This window comes from Hakea prostrata, chromosome 8, assembly GCF_041222555.1.
Source record: "Hakea prostrata isolate BN-2017 chromosome 8, UWA_Hpros_2, whole genome shotgun sequence".
Taxonomy (NCBI): domain Eukaryota; kingdom Viridiplantae; phylum Streptophyta; class Magnoliopsida; order Proteales; family Proteaceae; genus Hakea; species Hakea prostrata.
The window spans coordinates 6,627,049-6,639,314 of NC_142607.1; the positions used below are offsets into that span (position 1 = coordinate 6,627,049).

Sequence of the window (12,266 nt, forward strand, 5' to 3'; positions counted from 1 at the left end):
AATGAAATCTGTGAATTCATATTAAAAAATTGTTTGCTTACCTAAACCTGTGGAATAAAATTTATGGATTCATTATGAAAAGCTATTTGGTTATTTGAATCCATAGATTCCTAAACATTAATGACTTATATCCCAAAAAGAAAAAAATGACTTCATTAATTTTTATCTTAAGATGTTAGGCTTCAACATGATTTGATGTTTCATGTTTGTATGCAACGTTTCATTCTTCCTTTGGGGCACCCCGTAGAACTAATCGTACTCATCTTCTTTGGCTTCCTATAAAAGAGTCCTATTATTGTACCTAAAAATAAATTGTACAAGTGCTCATGAGACCGTAACAGAGGAATGACATTTAAACCTTAATGTTAAAACAAACACCACGAAATAGCGAATTGAAAAAAAAAAAAAACGAAAACTCATAGAGATTTAACGTGATTCACACACCGATTTATATGTTACATCCATGGGCAAAGAAGAAGAGTTTTTCAATTATATAGAAGAAGAACATAAGGAGATCTCACAACCTTTTGCTAAGAACGGCATTATAAAATCACTCACCCAAAACACTAATCGAAAATCTCAAATCTCTCAATAATGTGGTACGCAAACAATATATATATATATATATATATATATATATATATATATATATATATATATATATATATATATATATATAAATGTATATATATAGAGTGTGTGAGAGAGAGAGAGAGAGAGAGAGAGAGAGAGAGAGAGAGAGAGAGAGAGAGAGAGAGAGAGAGAGAGAGAGAGAGAGAGGGGGGGTAAGGTAAAAGGCTAAACCAATCGGGTTGGGTCGTACCATATCATAGGGGCTTAGTCCCACAACCCCCCCCCCCCCATAGATCTCTGCAAGTGGACCATTAGGGTTGCTCGCCAAAATATGTTAGTGTGATCAATCTTTCAAATCAGGTACAAGAATTTGGATCAAAACATAACACTTTATAATCGAGAAATTTAAGAACCAAATCATTTGATTTGCCCTTTAAATTGAATGCAAGATATCAAATGAATGAGAATGCAAGATATCAAATGAATGAGAATTGTGCTCAAGGAAACTTTGATTATTTCCTTTTTGAGAAAAATGTTTTTTGAAAACCCTTTTGAAGTTTCATCTCAATGCCACTTTTCCTACTGTCGATATCTCTGTTTCTCGTGTTAAATCCAAGATATCTCAAGTCCCAATTGACATATCCCACAGGATTTGGTATAATATTAGTTTGTGGTCAATGTCAATGTTGATTTCAATGTTGGGCTCAGCTCATTGGTGATCGTAATACTCATAAATCATGACTCCTTATGTCTTCTTCACTCACACCATTCATAATTTATGGCTACCATCATCAGACACCACACATGCGAATTCTGAGACGCTAAGGCCCTGCAAGCAAACACATCCCACAGGGTTTGGCATAATATTAGTTTGTGGTCAATGGCAATGTTTATTTCAATGTTGGCTCAGCTCATTGGTGATCGTAATAATCATAAATCATGACTCCTTATGTCCTCTTCACTCGCACCATTCATAATTTATGGCTACCATCATCAGACACCACACATGTGAATTCTGAGACGACGCTAAGGCCCTGCAAGCAAACATATCCCACAAGGTTTGGTATAATATTAGTTTGTGGTCAATGTCAATGTTCATTTCAATGTTGGGCTCAGCTCATTGGTGATGGTAATACTCATAAATCATGACTCCTTATGTCTTCTTCACTCACACCATTCATAATTTATGGCTACCATCATCAGACACCACACATGTGAATTCTGAGACGCTAAGGCCCTGCAAGCAAACATATCCCACAGGGTTTGGTATAATATTAGTTTGTGGTCAATGTCAATGTTCATTTCAATGTTGGGCTCAGCTCATTGGTGATCGTTATACTCATAAATCATGACTCCTTATGTCCTCTTCACTCGCACCATTCATAATTTATGGCTACCATCATCAGACACTGCACATGTGAATTCTGAGACGCTAAGGCCTGCAAGAAAACCCATGCCACCAACATATAACAACAGTCATTTGAAGGCAAAGTGGGAATCCCACTCCCATGCCGTCCACTTTGGGGGTGAAAAGCAACTAAAAAGGTCTATCAATTGAGCCAATAATTTTTTATTTCAGTTGAGAAAAGTGTGTCAAAATTTGCTCAACAAATTACAGAATCAATCAAAGTTAAAACCAAATGAATTAGACATATGGCTGTGTGACACAGTTTTTGGAGTCTGTAGCTTGAGTGGAACAACTACTGACATCGACAAAAACACCAACCGACCGGATTTGTATTTGCATGTAGGTAAGACATAATTGTACTTCTTCTAGGATTTTCCACACGGAGTACAAAACTTTGTGAGAAATGGAGTAAGAACATCAATGACATTACGTCACACCAAGAAAAATATAAACATCAAAAGCAGGATATTAAATAGAAAATAACAATGGATGAAACTGCATTTTCAACTAAACAAATTTCGGGCCATGGAGAACATGATCCTCCAGCATTATGAGCTTTTCTTCAAATGAAAATGAAATGGCTTTAGACCACCCCACCTAGCTCTTCAAGAACTCCATGACATAAGTGTTGAAAGCGTAGCAGGCAACTCGGAAGCCGGGGAAGCCAGCCCCCTTGGCCAGGGCTTGGAACTCCCGCTCGGTCCTCTCTTTTCCACCAGGGTTGTGTCCCAGCATGATGATGTCCATTTGGATTTCGGTCTTGGCCGCAAGTGACGTTTCTGGGTTGGCCGGGAGAATGCCATCGACAACGATGACCTTGCCGTGTTGGGGCAACGCGTCATAGCAATTCTTGAGGAATTTGAGGCAGTGTTGGTCGCTCCAGTCGTGGCAGATCCATTTCATGAAGATCGCATCGGCTTGAGGGACGCTGACGAACATGTCGCCACCGACATGTTGGACGCCAGGGTAGGGAGGGGCATCGGCTATGACGTGGGGCAAGTCGAAGTTGATGGCCCTGCTGATAGACGGGTACTCGGAGACGATCATGTTGAGGGTGGCACCTACTCCGCCGCCCATGTCCACCAGGGAGGTGAGGCCCTGGAAGCCTTTGTAAGTCGCGAGTATCTTCTTCATGGTGATTGTGGAGTGGTTGGACATTCCGTTGTTGAAAACCTTGTTGAACCTCAGATCTGTGCCGTGGTAGTCAAATGAGGTCATCCCATGGGCCCTGTTGAACGGGATTCCACCTTCCAACACTGCCTCTTTCAAGTAGTACCTATGAATGGAGCAAAACCACAACATTAATTATATCCTATTTTTTTTTTTTGCTCCCAGCCAAAAAAAAAAAAAAAAATTAAATGAGTACTGATTAATAAATAAATATTATTAAATACATACCAGCTCTCCATGAGGACTTTGTCTTGATTCATGAGAATCAAGGGAGTGAGGCAGACTCCATCTTGGTTCTTGACCAAGAACTTGCACACTGGAGCGAGACCGTAGAACCTCTGGGAGCTGCCGTCGTCGAGGGTGGTTTGAGAGCAGCTGAGGATGGAGTAGGCAGCCAGAAGGCGCAGCATGCGGTCCAGCATCACTGAAGCTTCTGGGTTTTGTGTGGGCAGTTGAGCGGCCATCTCCGACGTTGACAGTTGTGCTCCGGGGCCTGCCTTGGCGATGATCTCGAAAAGATCGAGCTCAACAGCTGATTTAAGCACCATAGGCAGCACCGAGAAGCTGGCCAATTGCATGGCGAACATACATGCTTCCTCCTCCTCCTCCTCTTCCTTGCTCAGCGACCTCCTCTCCTCCCCTGAACCCATTAGTTACTGCTTGACTTTTGGGTTTTGGTGTTTCGAAGTTTGGTTTATATCAACCACAAAGACAAGCCCTCGTCTTCCTTCTCTTGAGTTTCAATGGTATATATATCCATTTTCGCAGGCCAGCAACTACTACGATACTTCAATAAAAAATTTATTATTGTGTTGTATATTCTATTGGTAAGAGATGAACTAGTTACATATATAATAATGATATATATTTAAAAATGTTGCTGACTTCAAAATATGCGGTAGGTAGGCAGGATTAGGTAGAGAAGGGGTTCATGCATGGTCGAATATGGGAAGGAGAGAATCTGCCATCAAATTGTCCTGGTCCCGGCCAGTGTTGTTGATCAGTTTATCTGATATGATGTCTTTGGGGTTTGTATTTAATTTGTATAAAATTAAAATAAGTCAAAAAATTAATCTTTATTTCTGTATAAAAGACTTAAAATTTGATTAGTAATTAAAAATCCTGATACAAATGGATCAACATGAAGCCCTTCTCATTATCCTTGGAGAAGGATGAACTCATGAACTCATGAACCCATGTGTGTTGGCCTGAAAGCGACTTTCGAACTAAGAGTTACTTCCCTTATTTAATGGTTAGTCTTAGAGATAGGAAAGAGGGGGAAAAAAATAACAAATCCACACAGCACATTAGTCCTCATCATTCTTTTTCTTTTTTCATTCAAAGTTTTCAAACTACTACTTGTTTTCGCGGTGTCAAAATCTATTGTTGATTCTTTTTCTTTTTTATGTAATTGTAAATTTTAGAGTTGCTGTTGGTTGTGAGGCTTAGTGTCATGGAGAATGAATGTCCCTCTGCTTTACTCTCAACTCTTCATTTCTGGATTGCTCAGGTAGCGGAACAGCAGCAGTTAATTGATCTCTGTTCACAAAAGCTGGTTTTCTAACTGCTGCTATTGCACCCTTCAGCCATGCACCTTGGTCCTCTGTTATTAACCCCTCATGGATCATTGCAGGTTACCCTTCCTAGCACCTGGTTCTGGGCACTTTGGTTTGTCAAAGGCATGCATTTCATACATCAGGAAATTAAGTTATCCTTAATTGGGTAAAACAGTGGCTTCGATGGGTTTCATGGTATTATCAAATCTCAAACAACATCAGGAAATCTCAAAAAACCTGCTGCCTTGAACAGTACCTGAGAAATAAGGATTGAATTGATGGTGACCCAACAGTCAAGTTTGATCAAATGGTTACCAATATAATCTAAGCATTACTCCAGGAAGAGATAATCGTTAGGCAGTCACCATTATTGCATGATATACTTCATTGGACAGATTCGTATATCAATAAATTTCTTATTGATATGAAATCCAGATTTGTATATCAATAAATTTCTTATCAATTGTTAGGCAGTCACCACAAGGCTATGAAATCCAGATTTGTATATCAATAAATTTACAATCCTATTGCAACCGCTGATTACTTATTTAAAGAAAATTTCTTATGCACAATACCGAAATAAGCAACATTGTCTCTTGCAACTTTTCCTCACAAAAAAGGCACATAGTTCCTCTACATGATTCACGAAGAAGGGGGGGGGGTTGTAAAGGAAGCAACTAACTGAGCTGACTGTTACAGAGGAACTTAAGCATGAACACTGATAGTGATAGAACATAACCATAATCTTTGATGCATATGGGGTGGCACAGGGGGTAACTCAGGGTCCCAAACTCGGAATGGGATGAAATTCATTATATTGATATGAAATGAGCTTTTGAGAAGGTTACACAGCTTTGCAGTGATGGACGTTGTTTTTTCGCGTTTCAGGATAGTTTTGAGGGCGTTTTACTGTTTTTAGTGGCATTTTCATAATTTTGTTTTGAGTTTATTGGCACTATAAAATCATGTTTTGGGTGAAGCAATTGAATATTGTTGTTTTTAAATAAACTTTTGAGAGACAGAGTTCTTCATTTTCAATCTGTTCTTCTATTTGGCCTTGATTTCTTTGTCGTTTTGGCAATTTCAACAAAAAAAGCCTAACAACCAGTATGTATGATCTTATAAGAAAAAACTAGAAACACAACTTCCAAACCCATCTCAAAGAAAAAATAAAAATAAGACATTAAGCTGGAAAAAATAGAACATGCAATAGAAATTTGCAGGAAAATGTAAGTCCATCACCCAGAACCTAAAACAGACTGATTCGATAAAAGGGAGAAAAAAAAAATTACATTGCAAAAGAAATGAGGATTCGAACTTATGGTGCAAAGAAGTTAGGTGCAACAGCAACAGTGCAAATAAGTAGGCCCTGCAAAAGGAAAAATATGTTATCCTTACTGAAATCCACCAAAAAAGTGGAGAAAGAAAAAGTAAAAGGAAGATGGAAGACGTGAGAAGCAGAAAGAAGATGAAGAAGAGGCAAGAAGCAGCAAGAAGATGAAGAAGAACATTGATCTACCTTCTATGCTCTTTTTCATTGGAAAAACCCTAGTTGTTTCTCGTTGAGATATCGTTATTTTATGTAAAAGAGGAGAAGAAGAGAGAGAGAGACCCACGACAAGAGAGAGAGAGAGAAAGAAAGAGTGTGACACTAGGGTTATGTGGTTTGGTTGATGTTGACAACCTATGTCCATGGTTGAGAATGCTGCTATATCTTTCTATTCTATAGTAACTAAGTTGTACATAGCTTTGTATAGAGAAGCTACAAGAGTTTTACTGAGTTACAATCTCTTGAATACGCATCCACCTTAGTATAACCGTTTGTATTTGGGATGGAAGTCATATGTCGAGGCTTTGCAATAGAGATAAGACTCTAGTGAGTATCTTTGAGTGTGATTAGGTTGCCTTTACTTGTTGCACAAGTCTTCTCAGAGTCTTCTTACGATTTTCTGTGGTTAAGCCCATGTGGGACTCTTGGTGGTTCCCCTAACATGCCCCCACAAGCTAAACAACACGGATGTAATGTTGAGATTGGAAATCAGGAAATTGAACCGTTGAGATGATAGTGGCTTGGTGAAGACATTTTCCAACTGATCCTTGGAAGAGAGGAATTTGACTTCAAGTTGTTGTTTAGCAACCTTATCATAAACGAAGTTGTAATCGATCTCCACATGCTTCGTGCATGTAGGAAAGATTGGGCCAGGTTGGCAGTAAGATAAGTGGTCCCCACATTATCACATCTCAAAACTGGATGAGTGGATAAGAAGATCAGTAACTCTTTGAAAATAGACTGAAGCCAGGTCAATTCTGCTGTAGTGTTTCCAAAGCCTTGTGTTCTGACTCCATGCTCAATGGGACCACCGTGGCCTGCTTCTTGGAAGTCCAAAAAACCAAATTTTGACTCAAGAAAATTGTATAGCCTCCAATCGATTTTCTATCATTAGGGCAGCCCACCTAATCTACATCCGAAAATGTAGACAATTTAAAATCTGCAACTCTTCCATAGTCTCCCCTCTCTGCATCTAGTCCTCATCTCTGTCATCTTGTACTTACATCATCAGCACCAAGCCACCTGTTGTGGCAAAAGGCTGCTTCTTGATGAAATCGAGATAGCAATTTTTGGAGTGCCTTTGATCAGTTTTGCAGACACCTATACCTTCCTCGGTGGGGAACTTCATCATTATGTGTCTCGGGGAAACTATGGCACCCAATGCACTCAACGTTGGTCTCCCCAAGATGATATTGTAGGCAGAGATATTGCTGATAATCGTGAACATTGTTGGCAACAATACTTGTTGGGGATTAGTCCCCACCGTCAGATCAAACTAAATGTTTCCTTCTACGGTGGTCGAGCTTCCCATAAATCTGTAAATGAGGGTTCCATTTGATGTTAGAGCCTCTTGGTCTATTTTTAGGTGTTGGAATGCCTCTAAGTAAAGGATGTCAACTAAGGATCCTATATCCACCAACACCCTGTAGATCCTATGATTTGCTAACTTGACTTTGATGATTATGACTTCATCATGAGGAGTGTGAACATCCACAAGCTCCTTCTTTGAAAAGGTAAAAGGTTCACAATTAGTGATGCCCTTCTATGGTGGTGGCCTCCAACGATCAGCTTCATAATCTCTATCTTGAGCATATGGCAGTCATTGGTGTGATGCCCTTTGACTTTGTGATAAATACATTATTTTGACATTTCAGCCCTATTCTCCGGCCTAGCATGTAACTTTTCGGGCTTCTTCAACAAACCAATGTCTCGAATCTACATCAAAATAGTAGATCATGACTTGTTCAGAGGAGTGAAAGCTTCTTCATCTACTCGTTGGGTCCTCCATTCTTGCTTCCCTTTTAGTTCTTTCCTAACTGATCTTTGTCTGGGGATTTCTTCTCGATTATTTTGTTTTAAGGATTACCCGCTATCCTTGTAATCACTTTGGTTTGCCTCTAGGACTTCCTCCACAGTAGCCATTTCATACCCCAAATCTAGTAGTTCAGCTAGGGACCTAGGCTTCACTTCTAGTTGGTACTACTCTTTCGAATGCACTGGAGGCTACCTTATCATCCAAATCCTTAATCAAGATTGAGATGTTGTTGAAGTGAGTTATGAAGTCTCAGATTGATTTAAAACGGCCTTGTTCAACGCCAAAAGGCTGTCCTCTGTCTTATCCTTCTTAATTCACCAATAAAGCGAGCGAAAAATGCATAACCCAACTCTATGAAGTTGTGGATGGAGTGTCTAGGCAAACGAGAATACCAGGTAGTTGTCAGACCTTTCAAGGATGCTGGGAAACATATGCATTTGATGACATCTCCTCCTCTGCACATCATCATGATAGAGTTGAAATGACTGATATGCACCATCAGATTAGTCGTTCCATCATACACCATGAAGGAAGGAGTGTGGAAACCCATAAGTAAAGGAGCACCCATGATCTCTAGAACAAAAGGGTTCTTCGGTTGAGAACTTTTTGCATCTCATCAGAAACCTTTTTGTCCAACTGATACGAACGGTCATTCATATCTTCGTTCTGCTGAGAAAGATTATCGCCTCTTACCACCAGAAGACCTTTGCCCCCTCCTTTTGCACACATGGAGGCGCTTGACTCAGCATAATGCTCTCTAGGAGCTTTCCTCACCTTGGGAGCTTGATGACCTATAGCTATGGCTTTTGGAAATGAATGTCTGTCATTTTGTGCTCTAGTCAATCAAAAACTTAGCGGTAAGCTCCTCCATGGTGGCCTCTTCTACTATCATCTTCTCTGTTCCTCATTGAATTAGTGGGGATTAAAGTTGTTCCATCTCCCTGGGCCCCATCTTGTTGATTGAATGGGGAGGGTTCCATTGTATTAGGCACAACTACAGTTGGGCCTTTAATTAGGAAGCATAAGTTGGCTCCATTGGTTCACCATGGCTTGGAATGAGTTCATCATGTTCATCATCCTTCTCTCTAGAGCCTGTGGTTGGGTTGGATCACACGCAGGGGTTGAGGTCATTCCTTGTAGGGGAAGATCATCATTCAATGCGACTCCAGAGTTAGGGACTTGCATTTCTCGTGGAGGTAAGTTGGGGGTATCTTTTGATGGACCATCCTTACGGGAATTTACCTTCTTCTTCCCTTCACATGCTCGTCCTCGGACATAGAACCATTATATGAGTTATCTCCTGCCATCTTTTAATCAACAGTATAGAACACATGGAATAAGAAACAAAAATGTCTTTCCCACAGCCAATGCCAAATGTTGTTCCAAAATTTGCCAACTCCGGTTTGGTCCAAAAATGTCATAAACCAGGGATCTATAGATAAGAAAAGCATTGAAAGTGGGCTGCCTCCTATGATCTCTATTTTGGATAACACAAATCTCGTGGAGAGGAGTACATGCTCGAAGAGTATGAATACTCTTGGGTAGTTGTAGGAGTAAATGCCAGACTAACTTTTTCTCTTACCAGATGATGATAGGCAAATAGGATGCCTCTTGGAGAAGACGAATGTCAACCATTGGATCCTTCAGAGTTAAACGAAGGATTAAGATTCAAGATGGCACCAAACTTGTGGGGTAAAATAAGGGCTTGATGCACCTTCTCCCAAATCTGTCAGTGATTCTAACCAAAGTGGGCTTCAGTTATGACTGTCTCTTTCTTGAACTCTAGACAAGCCATAAGGAAGCAATACTCAGGGGGTTACAGGCGAGTTGGCATATTTTCTTGATAAGAATAGAACATTCATTGTATAGGTACGAAGCAATAAATGTTGAATTTAATGCTTTAACATGTGTGCAGACATACAAGGACCGTCTCTTATCGACTCACCACTCTTGTCGAGAAGTGATAACCAAGAAGTCCACTGAATGCTTACGCCGACATGCTGAACCTTCTACATGACAATCAATGAGGGTAGTACCATAAACATAGTCATCTCTCTTGAAAAGTAGCAAGCTGGTTCTTTTGATTGAACTGAAACTAGTTGTCCTAAGCCGATAGGTTCATACTGGTTCAGCGGTCAAAGTAAAGATTAGTATTACACTATGTAATCTGCGATTATTTTTTTTTCTCATAAATAACTATCTCCTACTAAAATATTTTTCATCAAAAAAAGAAAAAAATTACTTTAATCTACTAAATTGGTAAAAATAAAAGGTAATTTGGCCACTCTAAATATAAGGGATAAGGAGAAGTAATATTTCACCTTTTCTAGAAAATCAGAGGGGAAACTATTGAGAAGGAGGTAAGATCTAGTAAATATAGGGGAGAGATAGAAATGTTCCCTTAAATCATTTAGGTTGAGAAAATTCAAAATTTACAAAGCTCACCCCAATAATCTTGAGTCCTGATCCTCTCCTTTTCAAGGATAGAAGTCTGTGCTCCCCTCACACCTCTTCACCACATATTAAGAGGGGTCCACTAGGATCTCACATTTAATTCATTTTGTCAGCATTTAGATATATGCTCCACATTTATTTTTAGGTGGGGAATTGTGAGGGGAGCATGGGGTAATGGATCTAGATTCAATAATCCTGAAATACATGCACCATCACACTTTAAAGATAAGTCTCCCAACTATGCCTAGTGAAATATCAGTTGTATTTGCCACAAGGTTTTGCGCCGCTGTTTTGAGGAGTTTGCGCAGCTGGTTTTGTGCCGCTGTTTTAAGGAGTTTGCGTAGCTGGTTTTGTGCCGCTGTTTTAAGGATTTTGCGCCGCTGTTTTAGGGAGTGTTGTTTTGGGGTTATAAGACGCCTCCATCAACCCTAGCCATATATAAAGTGGTCTAGGCTTCGGTTTCATATCCAATGTACGTCTGCTTTGAGGGCTCTTACATACCTTGAGTTGCCTATCTGTGTCGTCTCTATTCCATTCTTTTGATTCATTAACTTGTTACCTTTCTTCTTCTTCTTCAGGTATGATGAAGTGAAAGGATATAATTTTGTATCTTATTCATTTCCTGTTGTTACTGTAACAAAATTGAATTGGATATCAATTCAATTGTAAAGGAGATATACTTGTCTTGAGTTTCATGTTTCTGCATCGATTTTTGCCTTTGTTCTGCAATTGAGATTGTGAAGTTGGAAACTACATTGGCTTTGCCATTCAAGGCAAATCGGAGATCCAATTGGGTTGGAAACAATAATTTTTTGTTGCCACCTTCGTTGGAGGAACGAGAGTAGTGACAAGTACTATATACATCACCAAAGATTCAGATCTTATTCTCTAGATTCAGTTAACCCTATGATCATTGTTTTGCAGAATACATGTAATTAGATAGTTATCGAACCAAACGATTTTCTAAATTGGCTCACAACAATACTTGACTTGGTGGTTTTGAGAGGCCGATACATGGATCACACATCATTCATCATAGGTTCAAGGTATCTGTTTCTTTCATTTAACCCCTTATTAAATTCTTGTTCAAATTAGTCATTAAGTTGTACCATGCAAGGAAGTGATTGTGGTATTTCCATCTCAGTTAAGCATGGATATAAAGAATGAATGGACTTATCGGATCAATGATTTACCAGGCTATTATAAGGTTTGTTGTTATCTCTTTCTTATTTAGTCAATGTTTGTGTGTGAGGTTCTTTGTTAGTAAGGGAGGGAGAATCTCTTATGCCACATTTTTTTTTCCTGGATCCATCCATTTCCAAGAAAAGGGGGCAGCAACTGCACTTGAAGTATAACAAGGAGTAATTTTTCTAATTTCTAGATACCTTAATATTGCATAAAAACTTTTAGTGCTATTAGGAATTGGTAACACAATACTACCTCTTTTGTCACCAACTTGCAGCAGTTGTTCTAATCGGCCTATAGTCAGCCTCAATTAAAGTGGTATCAGAAATTTAATTGTGGTGTTATAATAATGCCTCTGTTTGTGTGAGTATTCAATAGCAATTATATGTTACTCCTATTTGTGGAAGTATATATTGTCTCTTCTTCTCTGCAATTGCTGAGCCAAGGAACATTTTCCATATATATATTTGGTAATTTTCTCCTCTATTTCTTTTTCCCGTTAGAGGGTTTTTCCCCCTTTCTTGTTGTTAATGGCATTAATTATATGAATCCATA

At 39.3% G+C, this 12,266-nt stretch overlaps 1 protein-coding gene across 1 annotated transcript; it reads right to left on the reverse strand.

The window, feature by feature from the left end:
- Positions 1-2,137: 2,137 nt before the first annotated feature.
- On the reverse strand, positions 2,138-3,888 carry LOC149006530 (caffeic acid 3-O-methyltransferase 1-like). Its single transcript, XM_089166528.1, has 2 exons — positions 3,380-3,888; positions 2,138-3,257 (listed from the first exon to the last, which is right to left on the reverse strand). Exons 1-2 carry the CDS (start codon positions 3,799-3,801, stop codon positions 2,579-2,581), a joined length of 1,101 nt encoding a protein of 366 aa, XP_089022654.1. The 5' UTR covers positions 3,802-3,888; the 3' UTR covers positions 2,138-2,578.
- Positions 3,889-12,266: the final 8,378 nt, after the last annotated feature.

What these genes read in the sequence shown, in the direction of transcription:
- LOC149006530 (XM_089166528.1), bottom strand. Translation starts at nt 3,801, where the DNA reads ATGGGTTCAGGGGAGGAGAGGAGGTCGCTGAGCAAGGAAGAGGAGGAG. An exon ending in AAAGTCCTCATGGAGAGCTG is followed by an intron (nt 3,258 to 3,379) that starts GTATGTATTTAA and finishes CTCCATTCATAG; the next exon opens with GTACTACTTGAAAGAGGCAG.